At 39.5% G+C, this 14,941-nt stretch overlaps 1 protein-coding gene across 2 annotated transcripts in view; it reads left to right on the forward strand.

Annotated features, from left to right (window-relative positions):
- Positions 1-14,941, forward strand: part of epha4l (eph receptor A4, like) — a 102,160-nt gene that overhangs the window by 36,383 nt on the left and 50,836 nt on the right. For both annotated transcript variants that reach the window (XM_062067958.1, XM_062067959.1), the window contains exon 4: positions 10,251-10,406. In XM_062067958.1, coding sequence (XP_061923942.1) covers positions 10,251-10,406 — 156 coding nt within the window. The remainder of the gene's footprint in view (positions 1-10,250; positions 10,407-14,941) is intronic.

The raw sequence follows: 14,941 nt of genomic DNA on the forward strand, positions 1-14,941 counted from the left end.
ATGATGTATTTTCAAAACATTAAAGCAAAACAAGTATGTTAAGAACTACAAATTAACTTTTTTTCTGTTGCTAAACAAAAAAGATGGAGCCTGCAGCTGCACTCGCTGTTTGTTGAAAAAACAGAAACATGCTTTCATGTCAGGCTCCTCGAAAGCCACTTCACTAAATCGCTAGTTGCTTTTTAAAAAAAAAAAAAGAATATTGAGAGCAAGGGTGTCAAACTCGTTTTCATTGACCGCCAGTTGTGGCAGCCTTCAGGGGACCGCTTGGAACAGTGACTATATACAGTATGAATATAAATGTGTATTCGCCTCATGATATTATTGCACAATTACCAATGCACTTGATTATTAGATTTTTGTACATACACATTAATGGGTAACCTGCTTTGAAATCAAGTCAAGTGAAGTCAAGGTGACAAGCAGATATTTATTTACATTTTTACAAAAACAATTGTAATACACTACATAATTAGAGATATAACAATATGAACATTTCATATCATTGTTATTGTCACCAAAGTTATCACGGTTATCATCAATATTATCATACGATTGTTAAATGTACTCAAAAAGTGCTCATACACACTTATAACCAAGTTTTATGTAAATCGTTAAATAGCCACACAATATACTTTCTTGACAGAAGAAATATGTTATATATTAATATTGTTACAGCTACTTAAGAGCCATATTATTTGTATTTGAGCGTTTAAATACGTTTAGCTTCTTCCGTTTTGATTGGTAGAAGTTTGTGGGAGTTTTTTTTATAAAGAAAAAAACATGTGTTGGATGTGTCAAGTCAGGTCTATTTGAAGAGAGCACAGCCTGTAGGTTTATGTGCACAATTAAATATCTTAGTTGCTCAGACAGTAATCTATATGTTCATACTGTACAAGTTTAGATTGGGAAATGTTGTGTTTTAATGGGGAAAGAGGTTATTGTCTCTTGTTTTCATGTTAGCATTTAAGCTAGCTAGCGGTAGCTTGCTTCTCCAGTTTATCAAAGTGTTATCAATCACGATTTTATGATAATTCTAATTTAAAACGGTGATAATAACTGTGGTGTGAACTGCGGTTTATCATTGTGCTGTTTATCGTTAAATTCCTGTTCATAATAATATAACATTTGTTGCATGACCGTATAATATTACAGTTTAAAAAGATATGCAATTTCATGCGGTGCAAACATTTTTTCTGTCAAAATAGAAAGAACAAATACATTTAGTAAGAATGGTGACGTACTTTATTGACACACTTTACTTCCAGGCTTTCGCGGGCCTTGAGTTAACACATGTAATCTAGGGAGCTCTTATTGCTCTGTGAATGCTACAACAACGTTAAATTGGCAACACTGATTACACAGATTGCATTGTTTATAATGTGATCATAAGCGTGGGGGAAACATCCATCCATCTAAGGCTGAAACGACGTCATCGGTTACGTAAATACGTTGACGCCGTTTTTGTGCGTCGGCGCGTCGCATATTTACGTCACACTACCGTCATGGCGGAGCGCAAAGCAGACTGTGCGAGCGAGGGGAAAAACGCACGCCAAAAGTCGTCAAAAGTGTGGGAGTATTTCAATACACAGCCTAATAATGTTGTTGTATGCACACTGTGTCGAGCGGAAATGGCCTATCATAGCAGCACAACGGCTATGAATGAACATTTGAAAAGAAAACCATCAACCATCAACTAGTCAATCGTCCGCGTTAGCATACATTGTCATCATTACACAAAAACATGAATGTGTCATTTGTATCTGCTAGGGGTGTAACGGTATGTGTTTTGTATTGAACCGTTTCGGTACGGGGCTTTCGGTTCGGTACGGGGGTGTACCGAACGAGTTTCTAAGCTAAAGCTAACTTTAGCTGCTAAAGTCTTAACAAGTTGCTTTGCTCCTCTGTCTCAGCACGCAGCATTGTCCCACCCATACAACCATCTGATTGGTACACACGCAGCATTGTCCCACCCACACAACCATCTGATTGGTACACACGAAGCATTATCAGCCAATCAGCAGTGCGTATTCATAGCGCATGTAGTCAGCGCTTCAGCGTCGAGCAGATAGGTGTTTAGCAGGTGAGCATCAGGCAGCGGACTCTCCCCAAATGATAATAAACACCTCCCAGTCAACTACTAGTAACATCACTATGAGCCCGTTGACCTACTAGAAACTTAAACTGCAGCTCAGCTCACTCGCAGTCCTGGTTTGAGGTGAAGGCTAATTACCTCTCAGTTCCAGCCACATCGACCCCTTCTGAGCGCCTATTTTCAGCTGCTGGGAATATTGTAAACAAGAAAAGAAGCAAAGCAAGTAGACATGCTAACCTTTCTTCATTACAACTGTTAGTCACTCACTGGAATGAGTAGAATTAGTTATTGTGTACTGTGTTGGACTGGATGTTTATTTTGCACATTTTAAAAGCAATACTTAATGTTTACAGTGCTCCAGAATATTTTGTTTTGCACTTTTTTGTATTGGATGTTTATCTTTATTTTTGCACATTTTAAAGCAAAATAAGCAATACTTTTACTTTTGAAATGCTTATACTATTGCAGAATATTAAGATTTGCACTGGATGTTTACTTTTATATTTGCACATTAAAAAGCAAATAAGCTACTTTTAATTTTGTTAAATGTTCAAAGTTTTAAATGTTTACATTGTTACAGAATATTTTGTCATGTTGTTGTCAATGTTGACTGAGTGGCCATACTTTTTTTTTTTGTAAATAAAAGCCATGCCTTTTGAAAAAACTGGCCTACTTTTATTTTTTCATCTTAATTTTAAATAAAATAAAATAAAAAATAATCGGTAAAAGGAAAAATAATCTATAGATGAATCGAAAAAATAATCTATAGATTAACCGATTAATCGAAAACATAATCTATAGATTAATCGATAGAAAAATAATCGTTAGCTGCAGCCTTACATCCATCCATCCATCCATTTCCTACCGCTTGTCCCTTTCGGGGTCGCGGGGGGTGCTGGAGCCTATCTCAGCTGCATTCAGGCGGAAGGCGGGGTACACCCTGGACAAGTCGCCACCTCATGGGGGGAACATATAATGCCAAATCTATTTGTGGCAATCAGAATGTATCTGTGGCGGGCTGCTATATAAAAATGAATGCGTGGGAAACACTGTATATATTGAACTCCATTTTGGAAATGTATCCATATGTCATCTGTTTGTTACAGACTTATTGATTAAGACTTTTATTAGTAGATTGCACAGTACAGTACATATTCCGTACAATTGACCACTAAATGGTAACACCCGAATACGTTTTTCAACTTGTTTAAGTCGGGGTCCACGTTAATCAATTCACGGTATTCACTTATTTGTTTTGCATACATATAATTCAGTGTTGTCAAAATATATATTTTTTATTCAGATTAATCATTCTTTTAAATTTACACTACAGGTAATCAAGATTAATCCCTGTATATTACTTACTGACATCATTTACATTAACTTTAAAACACCAATGTATTTCATTGTCAGAATGTCATACACAACGTTGTTTTTTTAAATGTTTTACGTGAATGCTTTTAATATATCATTTTTTTGTGATTAATTGCATGCATTACCTTTGAAATCCAATCCATACAGGAAGGATGCGCCATTACTTTTTATGATAACGCTTTTACAGTGGGGTGTCAAAAACAGGACAGGTGACAGTAACACTACTCCAATCATCCATTTTCTATACCGCTTATTCTGTGCTGGGTCACGGCTAATTTGGGCGAGAGGCGGAGCACACACTCGACCGATCACCAGTTAAAAGCTATTTACCCTCCTCCACTGCAAAGACTCTCTCAACGAGCCAGAAGTTCGATAGGGCAAGAATACACCCCGAGGGAAAGTTAAGGGTGACACACATCATCAGCAAACTTGGAAATGTACACACACACACACACACACACACACACACACACACAAACACACACACACACACACACACACATTCTCTCTTTTTGTGCACTGCAGCTATACCATGCAAACATGAGCAGGCACCATTTTAAGTCTGAGAGTATTGCCTCCACAACAGCAATGACCTCAAACTTTTAAGAGACAGAGACATGTGGAGGGTGTCAAGATGGACATCAGAAGAGGTCAAAGGTTAAAGGAGTGACAGTCAACAGTCACTGGGTTGTCATGAACTTTTGAGGAACAAGCGATCCAAGACTGATTTTTTGTAAGGAACACATACATGCACATGCACAGAATTCATAAATGCCTGGACACGTACGCACTGCAAAGGCACAATGAATGGCAAAGTGCATTTAAAGACATGCCCACCCTCACGTGCACGCACACATGCACATGCACATGCACAATGGAAGGTGTTTTGAGGCCCCAGACAAGCTGTCGTCTGTGAGCTCCACGTGGATTACGCAAACAAATACCCTAAAAATACCTTCCTTTTCAGCCTTAAGTCAACCTACTATTACCCCCTGAAAAGCCACCCAGCCACCTCTGAGACATGGATCATATGAAACTTGTTCTGAGAAAGAGTTTTTGAGAAAATGTGTGATTGTGATGGTGGAGCTGGCAACCAGTCCAGGGTCTAGTCTGCCTTTTGCCTGAAGTCAGCTGGGATAGGCTGGATAGGATGGAGGCTTATGGTTTTGTACTGATCTACTACTTTTTCTGTTTAGTATTCATACTATTTGCGGTGATCCATAAACTAAATATAAGATACATGTTCGTTATTGAAGCTGAATGTATGATTTTTTTTTTTTAAAGTTGAATAGATAAATCAATATTGTTAGGACATTAATGTCTATAACGGGGTCTCTAACAGGTACCGCATAAGCTGACTTAATTTTGAGAAGCTCACCAAAGGCTCAAATAATATTTGCTAAAACTTAGTATTTTATAACCATTCAATTCAGACATTATGCCTCTACTAATGGCACATTTGAAACCACAACAAAATAGCATGAAGACAATGGCTGCAGTGTTTGAGTGGAGACACGTTTTGTAAGTAAATTACAATTTAAATGTTGCAAGTCATATACAATTATTATCAGAGTTGGAGATCCTTATTGTAAAACTTAATATGTTTCAGAGATCCAAAAGGCATTTTTTTCATTGAGATTCAGGTTTACTGATTAATATCACTTGAAATTGACATGCATTGGTGTTAATTGTTTAGTTATTGTGGAAATAATGTCAGTGTTCTCATTTTATTTCAACACGTTTAATTACTTTTATATGTTGTATAAAGTTTGTTTGTAGGGAAATCATCCCATGTGTAACTTTGTTTTATTTGGGCAGGGGTTTGTTATGTATTCGTGCTGCAGCTCGACATGTGGTTCACGTTTGTTTGCAGAATTGATATGAGGCCCCTTTGAGAGCGCCTTCCTATCGGTTCCCCTTCCCCTTACCTATTCTTAGTGTGTATTTTTGTGTGTTCTCACACATCCTCCCTTTTCCTGCCCCATTCTCCTTGAGATGCGGAGAGTCGAACAGTTTGCTTGGTTCCATTGTTTAGTTTCGTGTGCCTATGTGTGTCCCCCAGCGTAACTACATTAGCATGCTCATCTACCTCCTACCGCTCTGTTTCGTTTGTTTATGATTGAATTAAGATGCAGCTCTTTTCATTGTAACAATGCCAGGAAAGTATTTAGCTCAACTGCTAATCAAACACGAATGCGCCAGTGCACTGTTAGTGTTCACTCCCCCGAGATCTTACAGAAAGAAGTTGTAGCAAGACAATACCATGATCGAGTTTCCATGTCTTTTACTGCCCCAGTCTGTTGTTGGGTTGTGTATGCATGTTTACGCATGCATTTTTTCCACAACGTTTTAACACATTTGTGTAGGTTCTCTGTTTGTATTGTTTGTACATGAGTAGTTAGCATGTTTGCCTCACAGTCAGGTGGTTTATGGTTTTAATCATGTTTGTGGGTTTTCTCCAGATACCGCGGCCTCCTCCCACATCCATCCATCCATTTTCTACTGCTTGTTCCTCGTCCATCAGTGTGAATGTTTGGTTGTTTGTCTTTATTTACCGTGAAATTGGCTGGCAATCAGTCCAGGGTGTAACTTCGCCTCTTTACCTGTGACGTATAGTTCAAAGCGTCGTTCCATTCTGAAGAGGCTGGGTATATTAGTTTCAATGAATACAGTATGATGTAACTATTGTACTACTTTTGTATTGCCAGAAAATAGGAATGCAAGGTCTACGTGCAAATGCGAAGGTGGAGTGCTTGATACGCAGGAAGTCTTCCGAACAATATGGTTTATGCACGCACCAGAACAACAAGTTGATTCATGATATATGTATTTTTTCGTGAGGTATAAGAAAACTGCTATTATTTTTTGAAAGGGAAGATTGAGTTTTACTGCAACCTCAAACTATCAATCAATCAAAGTTTATTTATACAGCCCTTAATCACAAGGGTCTCAAAGGGCTGCACAAGCCACAACGACATCCTCAGCTCGGATCCCAAGAAGAAGAACTAAGTCAAATAGTGCCAGTAAAATAAAGTAGTAAGGAAGAATGCCAGGTTCATTCTTCTCTTGACTCGTTGGTTCTGTGGTTTCATTTATTCAGACATTTTATTCAGTGCAGCGTCTGATGAAAACTCATTTGATAAGAAAAACTGTCATTACCTATTGAACCTCATAGTCGAGGCCAGCATCAGCACAACTTTGGTAATTATCGAAAGAATGTTATTAACATTGTTAACCTTTCTGTCTGCTGTTTTTGGCCTTAATTAGCTCTGGTATTAATATCGTCGACATGCTACAGGCTCATTAAGTTTTGCATCTTTAAAAGATGATGCTCAAAATGTTGGACTTTTCCCGCTGTCAGGTCAAGGTTAAGACGTGTATAGAGTGCATCATCAATCATTGTGATCAGCTTCGGTGGCCGTGTGTCCCTCATCCATCACACTGATAGGTTTCTGTGGCCGGAGGCAATTAATAACCTCAAGTGACAGAATTAATGAGGTAACGTACTTCACTCTCCTGCTGTTCCTTTGGCAGATGCTAACAGTCAGCAGCTAGTCATCTTCACTAATCCCCACTACTAGCCAGTGGCGCGGGTCTATGTGTCTATTTGTTTGTCATCCAATTCTGTCAAAATAGATGGCACATCCGTTCAACATTTTATACAGGTTGGTAAGCCCCGATGGACATTTCCACCAGAGGGTAAACAAAATACTATAGGAACTGTAATCCTGTCTAACAGGAGTCCCCTCGGAGAGAAACCAATAAAAGAGACACAAAGGCAAAGAGGGATACGGCATAAAGTCAGCTTGAATTGTGAGTAGCGGCCTCTCAAGAGCAGAGATTTCTGTGCCCTCGAGTCCTGAAAGTTGATCGCTTCTTTTTTTTTGTAAAAGCAGCTTTGTGTGAAGATGCTTCTGACTGCTCTTCTGAAGAGCGCCCACTGTCTGTTATGACTAAAAAACAGTGAACAGGTTTTCAACACCCTAAGAAGATGAAGAACAGTCATGAAAAGAGAAGAAAAACACGGCCGTTTCAAATTAATTCTCTTTTTTATCATAAGAGAGCCAATTGTTCTGCTTTAGCGAGCCAGGTTATAGAGTGCCGTGTGACGGGTTTTATATTCCTGAGTTCTGGAGGACTATTGTTGGATCAGTTTCCTCTTGTGCTTTTAGTGCCATGGTGTATTGAATGCTTTGTTATGTAGGCTGGAGAATAGTTTACCTATACTTTGCATGCAGGTCACTCACGGTGGGCTGCAGTGGGTGAGTGTGTGGGTTGATGGTTGATGTTTTATTTGGCATCCACTGCTTTTCAAAGCCCTTTCTGTAGGCTGTTTCCATGTGGGAAAACTTAGCTGGGTTTTAGTTTACTTGTCCGTTGCTGTCCTTGTCTTTTTTTGTCTACTTGCTTTCCTCATGCGGTGTGACTGATTCAACCAGCATCCCACTACCCGACACAAACAAAACTTCTCATTAACTATCAGAAACTTTGCAAACAACTGGGATGTAGATGTGGCGGGAGAAAGCCTTATAAAAGAGAAAAGGTGAAGAGGATTGAATAAGTGAAATAGATTCTAGGGGAGAAAAAGAGAAGAATGTGACATCCCACACTATGAGGGATTTTTGAGGCTTTTCAGAACACAATAAGTCACCACTCTTTTGTCAGCCTTTGATCTCTCAGCTAAGGGATTTGGCACCTGACAAACCAGCGCTATGTGAAAGGAAGCCCGCAGAGATAGTCAAGACAATCACTGGAGAAGAAGCACACAGCATACACGCATGCTGTGTAACAGGCCATGATGGTGATCATAGCCATACAAATATGCAATACAATCGGTTCTTGAGTTTTTCTATTTGGGCTTGGATATGGGTTTGCCACGTTGGCCCGGACAGCAATAAATCCATCGGCTCTTAAGGGAGATTCCTCTCTAAAGCCAAGGTTTCTTAGACCACCCACTGCTGCGGTTCTCTTTCCTCCCTCTCTTAATAGGAAGCAAAACTACCCAGCTTTACCTCAACCTAGACTCATCTCTACACTGTTCCTTTCTGCAGGGCCGCCACTGCTATAAACAAGCCCTCCTACATTGACATCACATTTTTAAACACATTTTCAAAATGCAGTGCTTAAAGCCCACAGGAGAGATATTCCAGGACACGTCAGATGGCAAACAGGGATTTGCAAGTTGTGCAAAGAATTCTGGGATAGCCTCTGGGGGCTCAAGGATCAGCTTGGGATGGCTTAATAATCGAAGAGCAAAAACCTCATCAACCATGCACAGTTTGAGGTAGCCTGTCCTAAAACTGTGTCTCTTTAAAGAAGCTCAAACCCAAAGGCTGTGAAGCATGGGACTCAATTAACTCTCTCTCCAGTTTTTAGCTGAGGGGCATCATCTCAAACAGCTGGTTGACCCCACACTCAACTCCAGACACTTTTCTGGTCAGCGCACATGTACAAACCTTTAAAGCAGCTATGGGTTCTGTCACTTTGGAACAATACCCACCAATCCAAAGTGTCTTTAGAGACTGGCCATTAAAGATGGAGAGATAATAAGAAGCACCACCTGACTAATCTCTCCCGTTTTTTTTTTTTTGAGCAACTCTGAAGAAAAGAAATGCAGGCTCCACGCACCCCCTCAGGCTACAATCAAAGAGGCCCTTAGCTTAGCATTAGCAAGGATTTAGCCCTGATGAAGAGAGTGGGAGTAGGCAAAGAATGACTCAGCAGGTAGCAGCTAGCCCAGCACACCATGCTACGTTAATCCAGCTGTTGAAGAGTAGACGCTGAGGCCCTAAATACCCTTTATTTTCCTGGCATTTTGATGGTTTCTGGAATTTCCTCTTTAGTTCGTGTCTACTGGAATGTCAATTGGCTGGTATGATTTTATTATACCTTAAGTCTTGTGTATGTGAATAGGCACTGTTTTAAGTATGATGATCACCTGTTGTACTGTACAGTATGTTGTGCATGCTTGGGATCAAGTTACACATACAGACTATAAGGGTGTCACTATTTGATTTTACTACTTAGTTCGCTACTACTTCCACAAAACTTTGTGGGTTGACTCAAAGTCAGAGGAATAAGCGAGTTTGCTGTATTTTTAACCTTGGCAAAGGTCTGGTGCAGGACTATTATTTCTCTTGGTTATGTCCCCAGTTAAGCAAGTGTGCGCTCCATGACCAATTTACCAAAACTCAAACCACCAATCGTCTTGCCTCAATACCTTTCACTGCACATGGCAGCCTCCTGGAGGGACAGGTTGTTTGGTCCAATCGGTGTTTTGACGGCCTGTGCCGCACCTTTAACATAATTGCTCTTTTGTCCGCCTCCTCTGCTTCAGCAGTCCGGCTGAAATAAAACCTCAGTAGAATCCCTCAGCCAATATACAGACAAAAAGACGATGGAGAAACTCCTTGAAAGACGAGCCCCACTCTCCCCCAATCAAACTGTCACGAAAGAGAAAACTGACTACTGTGACCAGATGGGGTGTTACTTACCTTACTATTTCAGATTGAGGTGTGTGTGTGTGTGTGTGTGTGTGTGTTTGTTAGGCAGAGCCCCTGGTTAGCAAACTGTCTGTAATGCCAACAGCTATGGCCTTTCTTTCATTTTACCATAGTCATTTGATCGTCTCTTGTTTCAGAGGAATGTTTGCACTGTCTGTTCTAACATAATGTTGAAGAAGTGTTTGTTTTGGAATATTGTGTTTTGAAATATTTTTTTCATCACTATGCATGGTAACTGTCATGGTAACCCAAACTTTATTTCTCTTTTTCTCTTTTAGCCTGTAAGATTGGTTACTACCGTGCTCTGGCCGCTGATGGGGCCTGTTCCAAATGTCCACTCCATAGTTACTCCGTCAGGGAGGGCTCCACATCCTGTACCTGCGACAAGGGATACTTCCGCTCTGAAACAGACCCAGCATCCATGCCCTGCACCCGTAAGTACATCCATTTTGCATTGGAATCTACAATCTATCTAGGGATGTAAAAATATCAAAGTCTTACGGTATGAGATTATTACGGTATCAATGCCACGATACAATGTTATTGTGGTATATGTTCCAAAAAACCCCCACTTAGAAATACTATAGTGTGTAAAATTAAGTAGCAGGAATATTTAGGATAAACACACTGTAATTGAACACAATCATTATCCTAAAATGTTCTAATCATATTCATTATTACAAACAAGTATTTAAAGTGCAAATAATTATCCGGGAACATCCATTGTTTCAAGCAAATATTTAAGAAAAAACACCTTACAGTGAAGTGTCTTTAAAGTGACAATGCAAACATCCAGTGTCGGTTTGGGGCGCTCCATGCCATTGCGCTGCCGTGCGCAGAGGATTTTGGTAGATGTCATTTATTTTCAGACTTCACATGCCTAACGCTAGCGGGGACTGTTTTTGAAGGTGTATTTTGATTCTAGGTTGTACTTACTGATCGGTCACAGTGCTAGATATCCAAATTTGGTATAAACCAATACATTCCAGATTTGAGTTTCCACAGTGCAAAACAGCAGGAGAGAAAAGACAACCCTTTTGGTTTTCTATATCTTCTATTTTTTTATGATTCAGCTGCATTCTATTACCAAACTCAAAATGATTGCCGTAACTAATACTATTGACGATCATGCGTTCTTATGATACCTTTCCTTTTGAGTTCCCATTCCCCCTCTGAGTCATGGTACTTGGAGTTCATTCTGGTAGAAATGTACACAAAGTATGAAGAAAACGAAACCCACTTCACACAAAAAGTCAATTGACTCTGCTCCAAATAACAGCAATCATACTCCCACGTGACATATGTTTACGTATGACTGAGTTTGTGTCATAAAGCAATTTCTACTAACTTAAACATCTGTTAAGTTACTTTGCTCATAGTTGGCTTACCATTCAACCCAAATGAGCTGTCAAGTTCCTGTGGACTCATCAGTCAAGTCAACATTTTATTGAATCAGATGAGAGTTTGATCCCAAGACACTCGAAACTAAAACAATGCAAATGGTTGTATTTGTTCTATAGAGTTTGATAAATACTGTATGCAAGATAAAACAATGTTTGATTGTGAAATATTTTCCTAATGAAAGATGTATAATCCTGATCCTAATATTTGTAATTTCAGGTTATGCATGATAATATAACTGCTAAACTGTAAAATTTCTACACGTCAAGTCAAATTCACAATATTTATGTAATAAAATGCCTTTGCCTCCTGTTACACTTTCATCGACCAATTCATATTCATAGCTAAATCATAAGAGCTAAATGTATTGTTAAATAAAATCATAAGTGCTCCTAAAGTAATTATGTGGCATCACGTACATATCAAGTTACTGGCTGACATCGTCCCCGTTGTCCTGTTAGTCAGTGTGGCATTCAGCTGTGGCTGCTGCAAGCAACAGCTGCCATAGCTCATTAACGGGCTGCTTTTATTGGATAATGCAGCGCAATCTCCCACGTTCCTATTCCTACTGCAAGGAACTTGACATTCGCAAGATTTTGACCTTTGCAGCCCCCTCCCTCGTCAGCCGGTCAACTGTTGATCTTTGAACTATCCCCTCTACCCCTGTTTATCGTCGCTTCCTTTCTTGTGCTTTTTCGTTGCCTTTCACCACAAAATGTCGGAGCTCTGTAATTACAGCTGTCACTCATACACCACTTTGCATCCCAGAATTTGGTGTCTTCCTCTCAGCACCTATTCACAATGTTTTTTATTCCAACTGTTAGAAATATTGGACTTTTTCCATAGCCTGTCAATACAAAATAAGGACACCATACATCACATTTTTTCCTGTCTTACCGCATCCCTGTTGTATTTCAAATAGGTATAAATTGAAGTGTTCAGTATTGTGTGAGGGAACAACTCCCTCTGGTTGTCCTATGTGTTCATGTTTTTCTTATAATAATAATATTGTTTTCTGACCGCCTCAGGAAATGCAACAAGGCATGATATTTTTTAAGCTTATCTGTCCTCTCTTCAAAACACAAGATCAGGTTTCTTTGGATAATTCCAACAGGGTAGAGAACATCTCTCAGATAAAATGTGCTGCTCAGCCAGTACTAGCAATGCATACATATTAGTGTGCAAAGCTACACATACATTCAGCACAGGGCAGTAATGAGGGCCACGGACAGACACCCGTGGGAGCTGGTTGCTGCCTGCTGGTTATAAAGAGGGGGTGTTCTGCAATTTGGGTTTCTTTTGGCCCTTGATGTGTTTCTCAGATTTTCTCAGTTTTCTTAGTGGTGGTTTGGTTTGGCAAAAACAGGGGAAGGATGAATGCAAAAAACGGAATAGTGAAGACCAGAGTAAGGCATTGAATACATCCCAGATGGATTGCAATAGTGGGGTTGATGCTTGGTTAATTGTGCCTGCTCTCCACCTTAGCCCTGCACAACTCAGCTGACGAATGCTGATCGAAAGAGACAACAGGAAAGTAGGATGAAGGAGGATGGGAAGGAGAGACGTTTCAGAAAATGGAGTAAAAATGAGAAAGACAGATGAAGCATGGGTTGACGGGAAAGAAAGAACTAATGGTTTGAGCAAATTGCCTGCCTATAAATGAATGGAAAGGAGAGGGGGGGCATGGGGGAAGCTGTTAGCTCAAACTTTATTTTGGACAAACTTTTGAAAGTGTCACTATGCATGTTAAAGCCATTTTGAGTGGCCGGTGGTCCTCAATCCATTTCCCCTTGCCACACACTCTCTCCGGATTAATTACAAAGTGTCACTCAAAGCTAACAGCTCTCCCATGCTCCCCCTGATGCCTTCTGGGATAGCAACAGGTGCAGTCAAAGGTGGTTGAAATAGCACTGAGACGGCATTTGAAGCCAGGGAAGACAGTAATAATACTCTGCCTTAAAGGACACTGTTACAGAAGTGAAATATAATACCTAATTAGACGTGGTTAGTAGTTTTTGTTTTTGATTAAAGACTGTCACTACGAGTGTTACTTATAATACAACCTTTTACTTAGCAATACTTTTAGTAACACTTCCAGTAGGGATGGAATGTTATGATTTTTATAAACAAGCTTAATACCTACTTTTTTGAAATATATATTTTTTGGTTTGGTGTTTTATTAATATTCTTATTTATTTTATTTTATTTATTTATTTTTTAACTATGTGTTTATTTATATTGTACTAGCATTTATTTTGCAACTGTCAATTTATAACATTTTAGGTTAACATTTTTATAGTGATACATTTTACTAATTATATTGAATCATAATAATCATTTTGTTTAGGGTTATTTCCAGCATTTCCTCAGCGGGAGCCCTTTGCACTCGTGGCTCTGATGGGCCTGTTTGAGCCTAGGGTTATGCAATTGGGGAAGAGGTACTTAAAAAAAAAAAACCATGTTGTGCTACATGTTATATGTATGAAAAGTGCTATACAAATAAAGTTTGATTTAATTTGATAATGACATGAACATTTATCTACACATTATTACTGAATGTGCTCAAAAAGTACTTAAGTATTCTTTTTTTTAATTGTTGAAATATGTATATCTTCTTCTTTTTTAATTTGTAAAGGTTTTAGAGTGTTTAATGATGAAGGCAAAATTGTGGTTGCAACTTAATTTCTGGTTTATATGACGTCACGTGGGTTCACCTTCTGTCCGTGTATGGATCTTCACATCTACCACTCTGTCCCAAAGGGCGTTTACACATTGCCGGTTTAGATGGCGATTCATGGCGGTTTTCCGTGCTCTGCCAAAGACTGAGTTAACACAAGCCCTGGTCATCCGTCACTCATTCGCCATGAACCCTGAAAGCTGCGGGGAGCCGCCCCAAAAAATTTAACATTGAATTTTTTCTTGGTGGTTTCAAATGGACCGTGTTCAAAATGCCTTTCACAGTGTAAAGAATGGCACTGCGCCGTTTGCACTGCAAGATGCGTGATAATACAGTAACAACACCGACATAATCCTCCAAACACATTTTCCGTCTGGACCTTCACAATATGAACAGGGTAACTGAAAGGAGGTGCCAGAGTATTATGGTCTTACAAGGTGGCACTGCATGATTCTGCCAATCCGTGTTGTCGCCGTGTTCCAAAAGTTTTGAAAAAAGGCTTTCTGCCATCGTTGAGACACGCCATCTAAACTGGTGATTTGTGAAAGGCCCTAAAGAGAGTACAATCTGTAGGATCATAGTGCATAATTGAACAGCTTAGATGCTCAGACAGCAATGGGTTTATACAAGTGTAGATCGGGGTATGACATATGTAATGGGGAAATAAGTTATAATGCCTTACTGTGTCATTTACTGTAGCTAGCCATCAGCACAACAGTTGCTTCTCTAGAAAATGAGCAGTATTACCGTTCATAAAGTGCGGTATTCAATCACGGTTTCGTGATAATTACAATTTGGAATGGTAAGTCTAATTTTACCACAGTTTATCATTAATACCAGTCGTCATTACATCCCTAACTTCCAGTTTTGCCCCTCAAGAAATTTCTACAG

This window comes from Entelurus aequoreus, linkage group LG13 (assembly GCF_033978785.1).
Source record: "Entelurus aequoreus isolate RoL-2023_Sb linkage group LG13, RoL_Eaeq_v1.1, whole genome shotgun sequence".
NCBI lineage: Eukaryota > Metazoa > Chordata > Actinopteri > Syngnathiformes > Syngnathidae > Entelurus > Entelurus aequoreus.